The 20202-nt window shown below is 49.6% G+C and overlaps 1 protein-coding gene across 3 annotated transcripts in view; it reads right to left on the bottom strand.

The window, feature by feature from the left end:
- Positions 1–2: 2 nt before the first annotated feature.
- LOC135241946 (cGMP-inhibited 3',5'-cyclic phosphodiesterase 3B-like) overlaps positions 3–20202 on the bottom strand; it is a 54322-nt gene continuing 34122 nt past the window's right edge. The window contains exons 1-16 of one of the 3 annotated variants that reach the window (XM_064312748.1): positions 18302–18418; positions 15780–15834; positions 13610–13854; positions 12816–12961; positions 9800–9903; positions 9255–9468; positions 8675–8766; positions 8151–8305; positions 7736–7870; positions 7308–7419; positions 6680–6793; positions 4282–4481; positions 3548–3751; positions 3245–3406; positions 2101–2365; positions 3–1824 (exon numbers count right to left, since the gene is read on the bottom strand). In XM_064312748.1, coding sequence (XP_064168818.1) covers positions 1601–1824; positions 2101–2365; positions 3245–3406; positions 3548–3751; positions 4282–4481; positions 6680–6793; positions 7308–7419; positions 7736–7870; positions 8151–8305; positions 8675–8766; positions 9255–9468; positions 9800–9903; positions 12816–12961; positions 13610–13854; positions 15780–15834; positions 18302–18319 — 2445 coding nt within the window. In that variant the 5' untranslated portion in view covers positions 18320–18418 and the 3' untranslated portion in view covers positions 3–1600. Of the gene's footprint in view, positions 1825–2100; positions 2366–3244; positions 3407–3547; positions 3752–4281; positions 4482–6679; positions 6794–7307; positions 7420–7735; positions 7871–8150; positions 8306–8674; positions 8767–9254; positions 9469–9799; positions 9904–12815; positions 12962–13609; positions 13855–15779; positions 15835–18301; positions 18419–20202 lie in introns of those variants that run through there. The other 2 variants (XM_064312746.1, XM_064312747.1) reach the window with 2 other exon arrangements.

Genomic DNA, 20202 nt, shown 5'->3' with positions numbered 1-20202 from the left:
GCTTTTGCATTTGAGTCATCTTGTTTATTCAACACGTGAGTTGCTGCCTCTTCAGACACTACACCTTGAGTGGCATTTCTGCCTGTCCAATCCGTAGGCAGTTCGACAGCATCCTGAACACAGGTGTGCAGAAGGTGCGTAACGTGGGCCTAATCACATGACCCAATCACATGACCCAATCACATGAAACCCACTACAGGTCCGACTCGATCGCAGAGGTGTCTTTTAATTGCTAAAACGCATTGTTCGTACAAGGAGTAAAAACGGTTCCAATCACTGATATATAGATTTCTTTTACTTACAAGAGTGTCTGAAATCATTATGACTTCATCATGAGCTGAACTCTTGCAAAAAAAAAAAAAAAAAAAAACACAAAAAAAACTATAAATCTAAATGTGAATCCTGAGTAACAGTGAAAAAATATATATATCAAAATTAAAAAAGGAACAACATCCCTTTGTTGGAACAGTTTTCCTGTTCTTTATGCTTTGTGGTACACAACAACGGGCTGTTTTTTCTTTTTTTTCTTTTCTTTTTTAACGGAGTAACTTTAGTTAAATTGGCCGCTGTGCGTTCCTGAAAGAAAGAAAGACAAATCACGCAGAGAGAGAGAGAGAGAGAGAGAAACCCCAAACGAAACGAACAGGTCCGGACGTACGAACGAGTGATAGGCATTGTGGGAAAAGGACGAATCGGCGAATCGTCTCCTTTCAGTGTACAACCACAGCACTTGCGCACCGTCCAAGGACAGTCCAGGATACAGTGTTTAGTGTCCCCAGCGGGGTCAGGGGGGGTGAGGGATTGGGGATAGGGGGGGGGACGGGACGGCACAGGGGGGTGGGACAGAAACACAGCCAATACAGGCCAGACTCCAGAGCTCAGTACAGTGGTCAGACAGGCACCTTTGAAATCTATATGCTCCTATATTTCAGTTTTTTATTTGCTACACTGAGCCTGAGCGAGCTCCAGAAACACCTTCATCTTTCAACGTCTGAAAACTGTTCACTTTGGTTAAAGTCTGGTGACAATCCATTCTGTGTTGCTGTCTTTTTTTTTTTTTCTCCAAAGGGGTTAATTATTTGTATAAATAAAGTTTTTTTTTTTTCATCGTTCATAGTACCTCACAGAAAAGTTCAGCGGGCATTTGCTTCCATGAAGGCAGCGTCGCAGCTAGGGGGCGCTAAACCGGGGAGAGCCCACCCCTTCCTCCCCTCTGCAGTATACTGTACTCTCCTTTTTTTTTCCTCCGCTCTCTCCTTCCCTTCTTCCATTGGGTCAAAGTGCATGGGAGTCTTCTCACAGTAATAAGGCCTTTATTTTACCGGGAGACGCGGGGGTGGGGGTGGGGGTGGGGTGGGGGGCGTGGGGCGTGGGGCGTGGGGGGGTCGGCACAGTGAGGAGTCATAGTGTGGGGCGGGGCGGGGCGTCCCAGCACGTGCGCGTGTGAGGAGAGTGGGGATTCAGTTCAGGGCTGTGGGGGCACGGGGGGGGGGGGGGGGGGGTTTCCCTTGCCATCCCCCTGCCCACCCCCGTTCGTCAGATCCCGCCCCGCCCGTGTCCAAGCCCATCTTCCTGCCACGGCCCCTTCCTCTTCCTCCCGCTACGGACGCTGCTGCTGCTCCTCCTCCTCGGCCTCCTCCTGGATGACCTGGATGTCGTCGGAGGGCGCGGCCAGGGCGGGGCTCTCGGCCGGCGCCTGGCTCTGCTGCGGCTTGTTCGCCTCTTTGCTCTTCTCCTCTTCCTCGATGGTCTTCTTCCACACCTTGTGGTTCTCGGTCAGGTGCTGCATGATGTTGCAGAACAGCCGTCTGCGGTTTCCCCTTTCTGCGGGGAGAAACGCACGCAGCACGTCACCCCAGAGGGCCCCCCAAAAACACACCCCAACTGCCCCAGCAGTAACCAGCACTAACGTGTGTATGAGTAAAGTTACCCCAGAGGGCCCCCACAATGCCCCAAATGCCCCAGTGATAACCAGCACTAATGTGTGTATGAGGGTATGTTACCCCAGAGAGCCCCAGCAACACCCAAACCAGCACTAGTGTGTGTATGAGCGCACATTACTGGTGCAGATTTACTCAAGATCCCCGTTCCGTTTCTTACTTGGTTGGATCCCCTCCTCCAGCTCGTCATCCTCGGTTTCAATCTCCTCTTCCTCTCCGTCCACCTCTTCCTCCTCCTCCTCCTCGTCATCTTCGGAGCGCGCGTCGTCGATCCAGTGCCCCGGCAACAGCCCGGCGGCGTCGTACGAGTTGCAGAGGGGGCCGACGATGTGCGTGATGAAGGACTCCTGCAGCCGGGCCAGCTGGGGGGACGAGCGATCCATGAAGGGGCTGATGGGTAATCCCAGACTGGCCTCCTCGTCGCCCTGGAAACAGATCACACACACACACCTCGTTCTGCATTTCATCATTTAGCAGACACTCTTGTCCAGAGCCAGGTACACAGGTGATATACCATCCGCTTACTGCTGATCCAGCTGGGTGTTTACAGAAGCAATTCTGTACCTTGTCCAAGGGTCCAACAGCAGGTATACTATTACTACTATCATTACTAATATACTGCCATTGGTTTTGGGGCCAAGACCTAGGTTTGGGGCCAGTAAATTGAAATTCCAAAATCCTCATAGTACATTATGTGCACACTGCTCATAGAACATTACGTGAATTCTGCTGATAGCACACTATGAGCATTCTGCCCATAAAACATCATGACCATCCTTCCCATAGAATGTTATGAGTATTCTGCCAATAGAACGTTATGGGCATTCTGCCCATAGAACATTATGGGCACTCTACTCTACCAACAACATACAAAAGGGAAATGAAACTGACCCTAAAGCCAATCGGCATTGGGATATCATTCCCATGATGCTTTGCACAGCAATGTCTGGTCTGTTTTGTTCAGTAGGGGGAATTACCTTTAACATTTCTCCTCAGTGACTGCAGACATCATGCTAGACTACATTATATTATTTGGCAGACGCTTTTATCCAAAGTATATACTGAAGGTCATTGGACCAACTACAAAACACAGGTCCGATAAGGCACAATACTCATTATGTAACAGTTATTCATAGCCACGAACACATTAAGTCCAGTTCACACAGTAAACACTACTCTGACCTAACCCATGCCAAGTCAAACCAGGAGGCACGATAAGCTACAACATCAAGATAATGACACAAGGCACAATATAAGTGCTGGATGGAGGTAGAGATGTGAACGTCGACGCCGGTGATGAATACCTGCTCGTAAAATTCGTTGACGATGCCCTCCGTCCACTTGAGGTGAAGTTCCCGCGCCTTGGCGGGCCCGTTGATGTCCGCCAGCTTAATGCACACTTGGCACACCAGCAGCCGGTCGTTCTCATTGGTCCAGTCGATGCCAGGACTGTTTACATCGTTGACCTATTTTAAGAAACACGAAAAAAAATTTTTTTAATCAGATTCCATTTTCAAACTACATCATATCACCATATTGCGGGAGAAACAAATGAAGGGGAAAAAATGCTGACGCCAAGTTATTTGCAGTGATCTGCGTTCACGAACCTTGGAGTTGAACTCGGCCAAGAAGTCGAAATGCTTCTTCAGGTCGGTGGCGAGGATGGCCTCGATGACCAGGAAGCGAAAGCGTTTGAACTCCACGTGGTCCAGGTTGTTGAGGAAGCCGAATTCGGGCCGGGACAGGTACAGGTTCCAGGCTGAGGCCGCGTGGTGGTTCTCCAGAACCGAGCGGTCATTGTACAGCACCGCCTAGGGGTGGGGAGGGGGAAGGGCACGCAGAGTGTTTTGGAATATTCCTCAGATTCAGTGAACACAACAAAGCCGGTTCTGATTCGCCCAGTCATGCCCATGTGACTTGTCTGATCCAATCAGGCTCAATCATGTTAACATGTTTGTTGAATACATTTCAGCCCTACATGAATACATGTAGGACAGTACCTGAGGAGCGTTTGGATGAGGGGGGGTTCAGGAGAATACCCAAGGAGCATTCGGGGGGTGCAGGACAGTGCCTGTTTGGGTGAGGGTGGGGGGGGTTTGGACAGTACCTGAGGAGTGTTTGGGGGGGGGGGGGTTTGGACGGTACCTGAGGAGCATTTGGGTTGGGGGGTTTAGGACAGTGCCCAAGGTGCGTTTGGGGTTAAGGGGGCGGGTGTGAAGGACCGTACCTGAGGAACATTTGGGGGATTGGGGTGTAGGTCAGTACCTGAGGAGCGTTTAGGGGATTGGGGTGGAGGTCGGTACCTGAGGAGCGTTTGGGGGATTGGGGTGTAGGTCGGTACCTGAGGAGCGTTCGTGGCGACCAGGAAAGCGTTGGTGCGGCCGGGGTGGTCGTAGTCGTGCATGGCGGCTGCTACGAACAGCGCCATGAGCTCCAGGGCCGGGACGTTCCAGGCCAGGCAGCCGTAGCTGTCGTCCATGATGGAGCAGGTCTTAGAGGACGAGTACGCCACCCGTCCCGGAGAAATCCCGCTGTCCGAGTCTGGGGAGACACCAGAACCCACCCCAAAATCACCATCAGCCGCCAGGCAACATCATCCATTACATTACATTACATTACATTATAGGCATTTAGCAGACGCTCTTATCCAGAGCGACGTACAACAAGTCCACCCTGCTGTAGCCCCCCAAACTCACTATGCACCCCAATGTGACCCCAAAATCACCACCCACCCTGCTGTAACCCCAAACTCACCACTCACCCCAATGTGACCCCAAAATCAACATTCACCCCACTGTGGGAAACATTTCACCATTCAACATTACAGTCCAGCAGCCTGTCAGTTTTACTCATCTACCCATCTATAGCATATGGTGTTCTCCCCAAGAACCTCAGAGGACAGGAGATGGCTGGGAACCTTTAACACACTGTACCGCTCGCAGTGCACTACACCTTTAACACACTGGCCCGCTCGCAGTGCACTACACCTTTAACACACTGGACCGCACGCAGTGCGCTACACCTTTAACACACTGGACCGCTCGCAGTGCGCTACACCTTTAACACACTGGCCCGCTCGCAGTGCACTACACCTTTAACACACTGGACCGCACGCAGTGCGCTACACCTTTAACACACTGTACCGCTCGCAGTGCGCTACACCTTTAACACACTGGCCCGCTCGCAGTGCTCTACCCACAGTGCACTGCACCTTTAACACACTGGCCCGCTCGCACTGCTCTACCCACAGTGCACTACACCTTTAACACACTGGCCCGTTCGCAGTGCGCTACACCTTTAACACACTGGACCGCTCGCACTGCTCTACCCACAGTGCACTACACCTTTAACACACTGCTCTACCCACAGTGCACTACACCTTTAACACACTGGCCCGCTCGCAGTGCGCTACACCTTTAACACACTGGCCCGCTCGCAGTGCTCTACCCACAGTGCACTGCGCCTTTAACACACTGCTCTACCCACAGTGCGCTACACCTTTAACACACTGGCCCGCTCGCAGTGCTCTACCCACAGTGCACTGCACCGTTAACACACTGGCTCGCTCGCACTGCTCTACCCACAGTGCACTGCACCTTTAACACACTGGCCCGCTCGCAGTGCTCTACCCATAGTGCACTGCACCTTTAACACACTGGCCCGCTCGCAGTGCTCTACCCACAGTGCACTGCACCTTTAACACACTGGACCGCTCACAGTGCTCTACCCATAGTGCACTGCACCTTTAATACACTGCACGACCCACAGTGTACTACATTTTTAACACACCGAACCACTCGCACTGCTCTACCCACAGTGCACTGCACCTTTAACACACTGCTCTACCCACAGTGCACTGCACCTTTAACACACTGCTCTACTCACAGTGCACTGCACCTTTAACACACTGGCTCGCTCGCACTGCTCTACCCATAGTGCACTGCACCTTTAACACACTGCTCTACCCACAGTGCACTGCACCTTTAACACACTGGCGCGCCCGCAGGCCGAATGATTCAGGGGGCGAGCGAGACTGACTCAGGACGCACTCCATTTGAAAAATTAAAACGGGGCCGGATCCGTCTGTGGAGTTAAATTAAGCCTCTCCCGCCCCCCCCAACCTGCTGAGCTCAGCGGCGCTGCCCAGCTCAATCACGGCAAGGCCGCCGACCGCGCAGCGGAACCGCCGGCCCCGCCGCGGCACAGAGGCCTGCCAGGAGAGACCGAGCAAGTCAGCAGCGTGCATTATGGGTGCAGCAAAAGAGCATTAACGCAGACAAGACCCCAAATCCTGCCTGTCTAACCCAAAGCAGTGTGTGTGTGTGTGTGTGTGTGTGTGCGTGCGTGTGTGAATGTGTGTGTGAGTGTGTACGTGTGTGTGGCCGTGTGTGTGTGAGTGTGTGTGTGTGTACGTGTGTGCGTGCATTTGTGTGCATATGTGGGTATGTACAACATGAGAAAATGTGTATGTGTGTGTGGTGTGTACTTGCGAGTGTGTGTGTTTGTGCACGTGTGTGAATGACCGTTTGCATGGGCATGTGTGCGTGTGTTTGTAAGTGTGTTTGCCCATGTGCGAGCATGTGTGGGTATGTATAAAACGTAAGCATGTGTGTGTGGTGTGTGCTTGCAAGTGTGTATGTTCGTGCACGCGCGTGAATGAGTGTTTGCGCATATGCGAGCGTGTGCATATGTGGGTATGTACACGTGTGTGCGTGTGTATGCGTGTGTGAGGTCTCTACCTGTGTCACTTCCTGTCGTGTGTTCGCTGTGGATCTGCTGGAACCCGGGGATTGGCCGCGTGGTCAGGTACCAGACGGCGTGGAGGACGTCCGTGGCGTGCACCCGGTTATGATCTGGGAGGGGCACAGGGTTCCACAGAGAACCGGTTTACTCCGGTCAGCTCAGGAAATACACGCTTCACCTCCTTACGGAAGAAAGACTGCCGCTTTGATCAGGCACACGTTTCTTCCTGCAAAATCTACCATCTTTCATTTAATGTGAGAAATTATACTGTGATGTATATGTACGCTTATCAGTACAATTCTGGCTATAGGCAAGCAAGACGTGCTGTACAAGTGTAAATAATTTTTTTTTGCTATGCTAGAATCACAATCTCAGGTTGATGTGTGGTGATTTAATGCTTTACTTAAATGTGTAATATGGGGGAGGAAGCAGCCCTAGTTTTACACTCACAGGGAAAGTCCCGGTAGTTTAATACTCACAGGGAATGTCCCGATAGTTTAATACTCACAGGGAATGTCCCGATAGTTTAATACTCACAGGGAATGTCCCGATAGTTTAATACTCACAGGGAATGTCCCGATAGTTTAATACTCACAGGGAATGTCCCGATAGTTTAATACTCACAGGGAATGTCCCGATAGCCACTCTCCAGGGCACAGAAGAAGGCCATGAACTCCCGCACTGGGATCTTGAAGAGCTGGAACAGGCCCATGTCCTGGAACAGCGTGTAGGTCACCTGGCAAGGCACAGCACGGCACGCCAATCAGAACATCCGACACATGCACATCACCCTCAGACAGCCAATCACACTGTCACTAACACGCATCCCGAAGCCAGTGCATTTACGCAGCACTGTGGGACACGCTCACTAATGCGCATCGATCACTGCTCGGCTTACTTAAAGGCATACTATGCAGGATTTCTGCCTTGAAAACATCATAAAATGACCATGCTAAGGCATATCTACGCTGCACCGGCAGTGTTTCCCAGCTGCTCAGTGCGAAAGTGCCGTAATAACAGTGTAAACAGCAGGGGGCGACAGCGGTACTGACGTAGCTGAGGATCCTCCCTGTCTTTCCGCCTGTCTGGTCCACGAGGTCGAAGATCTGGAAGTTCCAGGTGTCCATCTTCTCCATGAGGGCCTGGTGCTCCTCCAGCTGGGGGTCCAGTGTGAAGTCCTGCCCGCTCTGAGAGAGAGAGAGAGAGAGAGAGAGAGAGAGGAACAGAGGGGGTCAGGGCACACTGTCCATATTCAACTAGAACGGTAGCTCCAGCTAGGAGGATAACCATAAAAGGTACAACAATATAAAACATTAGTCTGGAGTGGGAGGAGCCAGTTGTAGTCTCCGGTATAAGGAGAACAGAATGGGAGGAGCCAGCTGTGGTCTCCTGTATATAAACTGCAGAGTGGGCAAGAGCTAGCTGTGGGATTAGCTCAGGCGGGGGGCTCAGGTGCCTGAGATGTACCTCTCTCTCCGAGCCCTTCTGTTCTTGGCTGGTCTGTGTTTCGGGGTCCCCTGGCCCCCTCCCGCCTGAGTCAGGACACGCCTCTCCCTGTGTCTGTGCCTCCTGGGCGTGGTCCTCCAGGGCTGCAGCTTCGGCCACACACTCTGCTCCCTCACCTGCGGGAGACAACGGGCCTTTTTATTTCTGCTTTTTCCTTTCAGTTCTTCTCTGTCACAGTTTTCTAACTAACAACCAGACACAGACGAGATGGCCCTTCCTCATTCTGTCACAATTAGCCTGGTCTTACAGTGAATTGGTTTCACTGTGAGGTCGTAGTTAAATCCAGGCTTCACTGTGAGGTCATAGTTAAATCCTAGACTCACTGTGATGTTACAGACAAAAGCTGAGCCCCACTATGATGTCATAGATAAATCTAGGCTTCACAAAATTAAGGCTTCAGTGTGAAGTCACAGACAATTCCTGGTTTCATTGTGAGGTCACTGTTAAATCCGCTATCCCGATTGGCCCTGCAGATTGGGGCGTACCTGTGTACCTGTGCTGTAACTCTGTATATGGCAGCAGCTGTGCCTCACCTGTGTCAGCACCTGGAACACTCTTCAGCATCAGACGTCCACAGCTGAGAGGGAGAGAGCCAATCAGCACCCACAGACCACACACAGCAAGGCGAGCATAAGTGTAGAGTGTAGAGAGAGAGTAGGGACAGTGTAACCATGGTGTAGGGCCAGTGTAAGGTGTAAAAGGTGTAAGGATGATGCAAGAACTGTCTGAGAACTGTGTGCATAAGAGAGGCCACAAAACACATTCTATAGGGCGGTCCACTCTGAGCCCTATATGAGTGGTGTAGAGATGAGGTAAAGCATGGTCGGGCGGTAGGGGCGACATAGCTCAGGAGGTAAGACCGATTGTCTGGCAGTCGGAGGGTTGCCGGTTCAAACCCCGCCCTGGGCATGTCGAAGTGTCCTTGAGTAAGACACCTAACCCTTAACCCCTAACTGCTCTGTCGAATGAGAGACATCAATTGTACAGCGCTTTGGATAAAAGCGCTATATAAATGCAGTCCTTTTACCATGGCCGGTGTAAAGACAGCGCAGGGCGACTGCGTACCTGCTGCAGGCGGGGACGCTGGGGGCGCGCAGCTGCGGCTGGAAATCGGGGGCGCTGAGGGCGCACCCCGCGGGCCTGTGCAGGCTGACGCTGGGCTTCCGGAGGAAGTCCGCCGTGTCCGGGAATTCCACGGGGGAACGCGCCGTCGCCATGGCGCCCGCGCCGGGGGAGCTGTGGGTGGGCGAGCTCAGCGGGCTCAGGCCGGGGGGGGCACCTGGGGCACACACACACTGTCATAGTCAGGCTGGGGATGGGGGGGGAGGTGTTGGCTCGCTCTCTCTCTCTCTCTCTGTGTTTGCGTTTCTGCTTGTCTCTTCCTGTTACCTGTTCTGTTAGTTTGTGCACAGTCTGCGCTGTGCTCCCTGACTACTCTGTACAGCATCTAGGGGTCTGTGCAAACACCTTATTGTTATTATTATTATTATTACAGTGCTCAGAACACATCAATAATTTAGCCTTTACTTCTATGAAAAACATAAATATCAAACAGAGGAAGACACTAGCCTCTATGGCCTTGTTCCCTCCCAGAGGCCCCGCCCACTCACCTGCTCTCCTGGGCACCATGTGATAGGTCAGGGTCACAGATGATGACCTCTGCTTGGGAATGGTCAGCAGGTTGGTGTTGGGTCCATTGGGTGGAGGCCCTTGGCTAGAAAACACACAGAGATCCAATCAGCACTGGCTCTAAACCAGAGATCCAATCAGCACTGGCTCTGAAACAGAGATCCAATCAGCAGTGGCTCTGAAACAGAGAGGCATCTCAATGCAAACAACTGGTTAGCATGTTAGCAAGTTAGCAATGATACCTAGAGTAACCTAAAAGAAAACTCGGATGGATGACCTCAAGTTCACATCAGGGTTTAAATTGTACTGCTGATTAGACAATCCTTCATATCCATCACCATGTACACTTCCCCATATATTTTAATAGTACATCTAATAGACAAATATTTGGGAATTAATCAGACCTGGGTCAAATACGTATTTCTTCTGGATACTTTTCTGTGCTCTATTGATCTTGCCTGGTGTAATTGAGCCTGCCAATATGACGGGGTTTGCACTTTTTGAGAGTATTTCATTGGTCCCAATACACCAGCCATGATCAGTAAAGTGTAGAAAAGCATTTGAATACAAAACAAATGCGTATTTGATCCAGGTCTGGAGTTAACACACACTCAAAAGGCAGGAAGTCATGCAAATGTCTTACATTACATCAATATACCGATGGTCTTACATACCACCAATGAATGCGTTTGAGAGAGCATGTGGTGCCCGATAGCAATTAACTTCATTAGGGAACCACAGCCTCCCTCAAACACACACATCGCTGGTATTTCCACTGACTTTGCTGTTGGCTATAAATACCCATTGGCTATAAATAGCATTGATAATAAACGGAACTTCGATAAGAGAACGACGGCTCGTTTTACAAGTTGTTCGCCGAATCTGTTTTAACCTTTTACTCGATTGCCTTCGTTCGGCCAGTCAAAATGTCCAGGACGAGAATCGGCGAAATGGTACTGTAACGGGTGGGCGAGCGAGATAGCTGGCGTTGTGCATTAATGTGATTAATGATATCTACCTTAATGGCATCGGGCCACTCAGGACGGCCTGGTCTATTCTCAGCTGTCCAGAACACCCACTTAACCCTGGGTCTCAACTTTATGCATCAGACCACAGATTCAGGCTTCCCAGGGCAAAACGCAAATAGATGGGGAAAAATTCCTTATGCCTGCAGCCACAGCTGTATGAACTGAAATACTCAGGCCCACTAACTGCCTCAGAAATTGCATGCAATGGTAGAATTGTGAATGCTTGTTATGTATACGCTAGGGACAATAAGGTGCTAAATTGGATACATTTAGCAGACCTGAAGTACTAACCTGTGGACTGTGGCAACCATTCTGTAAATTATTATTATAAAAGAGCTTGTAATATCCCATCTAATTCAGATTAATTAGGTCCTGTTTGTCCGGACAGCATCCAATTTTACGGGGTATTGGATTATAATTTAAGATGATCATTTTAGTGTTTGCCATAAATGACGGTAGCAGCCAAGAGCAGTACAAATATATTAATTTATTTCTTCCCCACTCTTTAAATGTAAGAACACAGCTTTCTGCATGAAGAACTTTAGATCTTGGCTCCACTTCTCCTGAGACAGGACACAAGCTAAGCTAGCGTGGCAGGAACTCGCTGTTCAACAAATTCAATCAAAAATAATTGCAGAAAATAAACCTCTCCTGGGAAGGACCAAATAAATGTTTTTTTTTTTTTTTTTTTGTAAAAATCACTGAACAACGATTTCACAAAAATACCAAGTGAGTCATCTAACCATGGGACAGACACAGAGGAATATCATGATTAACGCCAATCGGAATACAACAACAATGCTGCCATTGACTGCCATCTAGTGGACGAATTCCGCACTGCAGTCAAAGCAAGATTTTTTTTTTTTAAACACCAGTAAAGACTCAAGAAGAAAAAAAGTCATTTTAAACTTTCCTTATGTATCGGGTAGGTGACGCACAATATAGGCGTGGCACACAGTGATTTATTTTATAACCAGAGGTGAAGCAGTGGGGAAGTGTTTTACCTGCTTTAACTTGTCAATAAATGGCTGCATGCTATATCTGCTTTGCCTGTTTTGATTCCTATTTTGAGGTGAGTTCTGGGAGGGCACAGACTGACCTGGTAGTGGTGAGTTCTGGGAGGGTACAGACTGACCTGGTAGTGGTGAGTTCTGGGAGGGTACAGACTGACCTGGTAGTGGTGAGTTCTGGGTAGGGTCCAGACTGACCTGGTAGTGGTGAGTTTGGGGAGGGCACAGACTAACCTGGTAGTGGTGAGTTCTGGGTGGGCACAGACTGACCTGGTAGTGGTGAGTTTGGGGAGGGCACAGACTGACCTGGTAGTGGTGAGTTTGGGGAGGGCACAGACTGACCTAGTAGTGGTGAGTTCTGGGAGGGTACAGACTGAGCTGGTAGTGGTGAGTTTGGGTAGGGCACAGACTGACCTGGTAGTGGTGAGTTCTGGGTAGGGTACAGACTGACCTGGTAGTGGTGAGTTCTGGGTAGGGCACAGACTGACCTGGTAGTGGTGAGTTCTGGGTAGGGCACAGACTGACCTGGTAGTGGTGAGTTCTGGGAGGGCACAGACTGACCTGGTAGTGGTGAGTTTGGGGAGGGCACAGACTGACCTGGTAGTGGTGAGTTTGGGGAGGGCACAGACTGATCTGGTAGTGGTGAGTTCTGGGTAGGGCACTGACTGATCTGGTAGTAGTGAGGTCTGGGTGGGAACAGACTGATCCGGTAGTGGTGAGTTCTGGGGAGGGCACAGACTGACCTGGTAGTGGTGAGTTTGAGGAGGGCGCAGACTGACCTGGTAGTGGTGAGTTTGAGGAGGGCGCAGACTGACCTGGTAGTGGTGAGTTTGGGGAGGGCACAGACTGACCTGGTAGTGGTGAGTTTGGGGAGGGCACAGACTGACCTGGTAGTGGTGAGTTTGAGGAGGGCGCAGACTGACCTGGTAGTGGTGAGTTCTGGGTGGGCACAGACTGACCTGGTAGTGGTGAGGTCTGGGTACGGTCTCTTCCCGTTGTTGCGTTCCCAGCGGGAGGACACCAGCTCCAGGGGGGGGAGGGTGGAGGTGGCGGAGCTGCGTCTTAGCTGGGGGGTCGGCAGGCTGCTCCTACTGCTGTTCATACCCTGTGTGTGTGTTTGTGTGTGTGTGTATGAGAGAGAGAGAGAGAGAGAGAGAGTGTGTGTGAGTGTGTGTATGAGAGAGAGAGAGAAAATGTGTGCGGGGGTGTGTGTGTGAGAGAGAGAGAGAAGAGAGAGAGAGAGAGAATGTATGCGTGTGTGTGTGTGTGTGAGAGAGAGAGAGAGAGAGAGAGAGAGAATGTATGCGTGTGTGTGTGTGTGAGAGAGAGAGAGAGAGAATGTGTGTGCGTGTGTGTGTGTGAGAGAAAGAGAGAGAATGTGTGTGTGTGTGCGTACATGTGTGTGAGAGTGTGTGCAGGGGGGTGCAGAGACATGGTATTTCATAAACCGTGTGAACACAAGATGGACATCACAACATCACTTTGAACTCTTATAACATCTTTATTTAGAGGTAAACCCCCCCCCCCACCAAGTGTAATTCACACATTTAAAACAGAAGCGGGAGGCTGTGTCTATTTCTGGGTTCCTCACCAACTTCCGGAGTAAGAACTGGGACAGCAGTGTCCCCACAATGCATGCAGTGCATCAGTAACGTTCACAAACACAGTGTGTATCAGTAACGTTCACAAGAAAGCATGTGAGGGGAGGTGTACACAAACCCCTGTTCTCGGGGGTGTTTTGGGGAGCACCCACCTTGTGGGGCCTCCTCTCCCCCCTCTCCGCGGGGTCCTCGGACTCAGTGCAGGGGTAGAAGCCGGGGAAAGGGGTGAAGGGGTTGACGCGGGGGCGGCAGGACCCCGAAAACGCCCCCATCAGGCTGCTGATGCTGCGCAGCGAGGAGGTCACCTGGGGGGCCAGGGAGGAGTCCGCCAGCAGCTCCGACACCAGCGTGCGCGCCTCGTTCACCACCGACAGGTCCACCCGTCCTGGACTGCACCCTGGGGGACACAACAAAACGAGAGAGACACGCACAGCAGACATCACGAACACCACGGCAAGCATACCGTCACCACCGACAAGGTCACACCCACACTCACACTATCGACTCACACACTGCAGAACACACACACATATACACACACACACACAAAACTACTCAAAACTCAAAAAAGAACCTGCATATAGTAATTGAAAGTACACACACACATACATACACACTCACTCGCTCACAGACTCAAAACTCAAAATTTGCCTCAAATCAAATTAATTCTGTCAACATAATATTCACTTTTGTGTGGTCCTTCTATGGTGACATTGTTCTGAAGTCAGTAATCATAGCCCTATCAGTATGATGTCAGTCGTTTCCCAAATAACAGAGAAGGTCCAGCAACTGACTGCTCATTTAAATACATTACAACATTAAATACAAGTCATTTTCCATTTCCAAAACACGGAACAGTGAGGCTGTGTACTGGTGCCCCCTTGTGGTCAACAATGGCATCTTTCACCAGAAGTAAAATTAACTGAGAGGCAAAGGAATCTTTCTGAAATTCTTACAGGAAACAAATGAATAAACTCCTGCTCATCCAGTGAGCAAACGTGTTCTAATGGGGATTCCACTGAGTTGAGTCTGATACTAATTTGGTGGAAAGTAACGTTTAAATAAAACAAAACGAGTGAGGCGTGCAGATAACAGCCAGAACGGTCGACCCCAGGACAGGAAGTTTACGGCTCTACAGGCTGGTGCCAGGCTTTTTTACTCAGCCCAATTAAGTAAAGCCGGGGGCCCATTTTGGGTAGTGATGCAGCTAACAATGTTGAGCAGTCACCTCTCTCTCACTCTCTCTCTCTCTCTCTGCCTCTCTCTCCCCCTCCTACCCCAGTGTCCAGTAAAAAACTACAGTCTGCACTTCTGCCATTGCAGTGACATCAGCCAGAGAGGACTTAAATAAGTGATGTCATCATTAATCCAATAATATAATCTAAACAATAACGTTACAGAGACAGTCACTGCTCCCGGATCTAACCAATAACATTACAGAGACAGTCACTGCTCCCGGATCTAACCAATAACGTTACAGAGACATTCATTGCTCTCGGATCTAACCAATAACGTTGCAGAGACAGTCACTGCTCCCAGATCTAACCAATAACGTTACAGAGACAGTCACTGCTCCCGGATCTAACCAATAACGTTACAGAGACAGTCATCTCCGGATCTACATAACGTACAGAGACAGTCACTGCTCCCGGATCTAACCAATAACGTTACAGAGACAGTCACTGCTCCCGGATCTAACCAATAACGTTACAGAGACAGTCACTTCTCCCGGATCTAACCAATAACGTTACAGAGACAGTCACTGCTCATGGGAAAGCCGACACGAGATTATGCTCTTATGAGTCTGCAGATTGTTACATTTTCATGAAATCATGATCTTACCCTACCGGGTACTGTTTCACAGACTTGTGCATTTCAAGTTCAGTTATGTGCACCTCAGAACCAGTTCTGCCATAAACAATTTTTTTCCATATTTTCTCCACTCCATGGTTGAGAATTGAACCCCCAGCAGCATGGGGTGGGGGGGGGGGAGGGTTTATACAGGTTTGGAGTCAGCCACAGTACGTATTGCAGCACACAGTCTCCCCAGTGCTTCACAATGTAGAATGCTGTGGGGAAATGCAGATATCTAGTGGCTAATCACAGGTACTGCATATAAAGCACTGGCTTCTGAAAAATTACTTATTTTCTTATTTTCTTAAATCATCATTTCACCTCACATACAAATAATCAAAAAAATATTAAGCGATTCCAGTGTTGTGAGTGCCTGCCACCTACCTGCAGGTTACCAAAATACACGCACACGCGCGTACACACACACACACACACACACACACACGTGCAAATGCACATGCACAGCACTGACCTGATATTGTGGTTTGTACCACTGCTTCAGATCCCAGTCCCAGAGAATCATCTAGAATAGAGAAGAAAGGAGAAGGTCACACACAGGTCAGGCCGGGGTGGGGCGGGTGGGTGGGGGGGATCACACACCGGTGCGGTCTCTCTGAGTTGATGGGGGGCGGACGTGAAAGAGTGTGCGGCACCCCCACAGGTAACCACACTCTACTACAGGTGCAAGGTAATGACCCCCCCCCCACTCACAGTGCGGTCTCTCTCCATGTGTGAGATACTGACGAGACAGCAGTTCACACCGCTCCAATGCACCATCCTACCCTCAGGAAATTCCCTCTGAATAATAATAAAAAGCCTATTACGACAGGTCCTGCAAACTTGCTGTGAAAAAGCGGAACGCAGAAAAAACCTTGCGGTGAAAGAGACAGCTTAGGGAACAAAGCTGTGAAAGAGTGAGTTTGCCGAAGGCCCTTTCTGTGAAAGACAAGCCTGTAGAAGGTCCTTGCTGTGAAAGAGGGAGCGTGCAGAAGGTCCTTTCTGTGAAAGACAAGCCTGTAGAAGGCCCTTGCTGTGAAAGAGTTTCATGTACAAGGCCCTTGCTGTGAAAGAAAAGCATGCACAAAGCCCTTGCTGTGAAAGAGTAGCGTGTACAAGACCCTTTCTGTGAAAGACAGGCCTGTAGAAGGCCCTTGCTGTGAAAGAGAGAGCATGCAGAAGGTCCTTTCTGTGAAAGACAAGCCTGTAGAAGGCCCTTGCTGTGAAAGAGTTTCATGTACAAGGCCCTTGCTGTGAAAGAAAAGCATGCACAAAGCCCTTGCTGTGAAAGAGTAGCGTGTAGAAGACCCTTTCTGTGAAAGACAGGCCTGTAGAAGGCCCTTGCTGTGAAAGAGCGAGCATGCAGAAGGTCCTTTCTGTGAAAGACAAGCCTGTAGAAGGCCCTTGCTGTGAAAGAGTTTCATATACAAGGCCCTTGCTGTGAAAGAAAAGCATGCACAAAGCCCTTGCTGTGAAAGAGTAGCGTGTAGAAGACCCTTTCTGTGAAAGACAGGCCTGTAGAAGGCCCTTGCTGTGAAAGAGTTTCATGTACAAGGCCCTTTCTGTGAAAGAAAAGCATGCACAAAGCCCTTGCTGTGAAAGAGTAGCATGTAGAAGACCCTTTCTGTGAAAGACAAGCCTGTAGAAGGCCCTTTCTGTGAAAGACAGGCCTGTAGAAGCCCTTGCTGTGAAAGAGTAAGCATGCAGAAGGATCCAGAAAGGGCAGCAGGGTTGAAGGGTGCGGACAGCTGCTCTGGCCACGACTGCGCTCTTAAGAGAACAATGCAATTAATCACCTGGCATCAGTACACACACAGCCACAGGTTACCAGCCAACCTGTTCTTCTCCCTGGCAATTGTTTAAAGACATTTGTTTAAATAGGGAGGCATTTGTTGACATTCGTTTAATGTAATATCTGGGGAAAGGGGGGGCGGGGGTGGGGGGAATAAACGGTGCCTTGAAGACAAACGTTAGACATTCTTTCTGTTGGTCTAGCGTAAGTATGTACAAGGGTAATGGCATGTTACCACACAAAAGGCATGGCTGTTTACTGCACAGCTAGTGTGTGAAAGAGAAAAAAGAAAGAAAGACGTGAAGTAAAACTCGTACCTCGCGCAAAAAAAAAAAAACTCCAGTCAACCACCGAAACCGCAGTGAAACGTCAACAACGTAGTTCTCAGATCTTATCGAGCCTAATTACGTCAATTGGTGTGCATTTCCATGTTATCTGCATGACCGAGAACTTGCAGAGCGTGAGGATCTGAACACAGTCACGGTATTGTGTCGCGCAGAAGAAAGACAGGCTGCTCCAGCTCGTCTGTGCAGGCAATATTTCATTTAGCGTACGTTAGACAGATGTCGAAAAGGGCGTTTACGTTGCAGTTAAAAAATTTGCAGAGGGAGCTCTCTGTCGTGTCCTTAAATACAACGAGAACGAAGGGGGGTCTTGGGGGCTGGCCAGTAACCCGCGCGTGACGCTTTCTGACAGCTGCCGCGCGCCACGCGATGTGTGTTTACAGTGGCTAAGTATAACGCAACCAACACGTCCTGCTGCACGCCGCAATAAAAATACGAGTCATTCCAACTTAAAATATGGTCAGTTTACTCATGCTTCGTTTTAGCGGTATAACAATCTTGAAATCGGAACAATGATAAATTATAATTTGATAAACATCTCGTCATGAAACAATGCTCTCGCTGTTTACTCTTAATGATGTGCAGATATGATTTAGATTTATTTTAGATTTATTAATTTGCACTCATCATATAAAAATAACAAAATAGAACAAATACACTTATAAGGTAGGACACTGCAGTAAAACCTGAGGAAACAACAACAATAATAATAGCTTACATTTATATAGTGCTTGTCTCCCTCTCAAAGCACTTTACTGTGATTGGGGGGGGAGGGACTTGCATCAACCAACACCACTTTCAGCAAGAACTTAGTTTTCCCGAACTATCCCCCATCTGAGTACTAACCAAGGCCTTACCTGCTTAGCCTCACCCATTCAAACAGGAGCACGGTACTGTGGCAGTACGGCTGCCGACAATTCATTTCTGTAAATGGACTAATGTGAAAGCAGACAATCCGCCTACTCTGACATGGCAATGACGGCGTTTCGCAGCGTTGAGCGCAGCGCGGAGCGACAGCTCGTTTGCGTGACGGAGAGTGCAACACGGACGGAGTGTAGCACAGTGGGTAAGGAACTGCGCTTGTAACCGAAAGGTCGCAGGTTTGATTCCCGGGTAGGACACTGCCGTTGTACCCTTGAGCAAGGTACTTAACCGAAATTGCTTCAGTATATATCCAGCTGTATAAATGGATACAATGTAAAATGCTATGTAAAAGTTGTGTAAGTCGCTCTGGATAAGAGCGTCTGCTAAATGCCTGTAATGTAATGTAATGTAACACAGTGGCGTTCGCGAGCGTTTTCGCGCTACGCTAGCGATATGAGCGTCCCGGCTGCCAGAGACAGATAGGGTGCGTTCTTCGTCACGCGGGCGCTGCCAGATAAACTGCGAGGGTTCTCAGGGTCACTGACGCAGAAGCCTGTGTAGGGAAAGCACCCATCACAGCAAAGCCTCTTAAGTTTAGGGTTTTTTTTACAGAAAATCTGCAGGAACTACACGATGGTGAATCGAGCCAGCGTGGACAAAAATCCCTAACGAATGTTTCCAACGCCCGGTCGCATCCATGCCGCATCCAATAACTCAGGCCGTTCTGGAGGCAAAACCTACCCGGTAGTCGACAGATATACCTAATAAAGTGGACGGTGAGAGTACATTCAGTTGTAATATCAGACACTACTCTGTGGCGTTAGGGACACATCACAAGACATACATCACACATGACACACGCGCAGAAGAGCGATCTCGCCACAGGGGGCGCCAACACGCATTAACGCAGCGAAAGGCACAGCTAGCCTGTCCATTTGCACAGGTTAGAATGCTGGTGCGCTAACTGTCATGTATCACTATATACCAATCATGACCATTATTATCACTATCCTTCTTATAATTATTATCTGGCAAAAAAAAAAAAAAAAAAAAAGAATCCAAAGTTGCCAATGGAGAACGCACAGGATTCCTGGGCAGGACGAATCATCTGAAACGGTCTTTCAGTGGTAGCAGCTGGAGCCCTACGGCACAGTAACCGGAGAAGATAAGGCGCACGACCTACGATTCGGTCACGTTGCATAATGCATGACGCACTACTACAGCACAACACGATATACGGGTTTTGCGTTACTGTATCGTCTTACGAGCTTGCGCAATTCACACGTCAGCCGTTCAGAGCAGGAGGAGTTCACCTCCGGGGACCGAGGAGGCGCAGAGCCAGAACGGAGAGGAGTGACAGCGTACCAGGGAACATGGCAGCGATAGGGAAGGACGGTCAGCGTGGATAGAGCCGTGCGGCTGGCTGGTTGCCTCATCCACCTTGCGGGTTTTGGTAATACAATGCAAGTTCCCATTACGGCTCTACCGGTCTTCAGGGACCCAAGTTAAAAGGACATGCGTCTTACTCTTTCTAGGAAACAATACCCCATGGTGCATTGTAGGAACAACATGTCCTGGAAAACACACACACAAACACACGCAAACACACGCACGCAAACTGTACACACACCTACAGACACGCACGCACACACACACACACACACACACATACACTCTCTCTCACACACACACACACAGACACATGCAAACACACACAGAGTACACACACCTACAGACACACGCACATACACACACATACACTCTCTCTCACACACACACAGACACATGCAAACACACACAGAGTACACACACCTACAGACACACGCACATACACACACACACACACACTCTCTCACACACATACAGACACAGACACACACATACACACACACAC

This window comes from Anguilla rostrata, chromosome 16 (assembly GCF_018555375.3).
Source record: "Anguilla rostrata isolate EN2019 chromosome 16, ASM1855537v3, whole genome shotgun sequence".
Lineage (NCBI taxonomy): Eukaryota > Metazoa > Chordata > Actinopteri > Anguilliformes > Anguillidae > Anguilla > Anguilla rostrata.
Note: the sequence above shows the minus strand (reverse complement) of the source record. Positions and strands in the feature narration are given on the sequence as shown.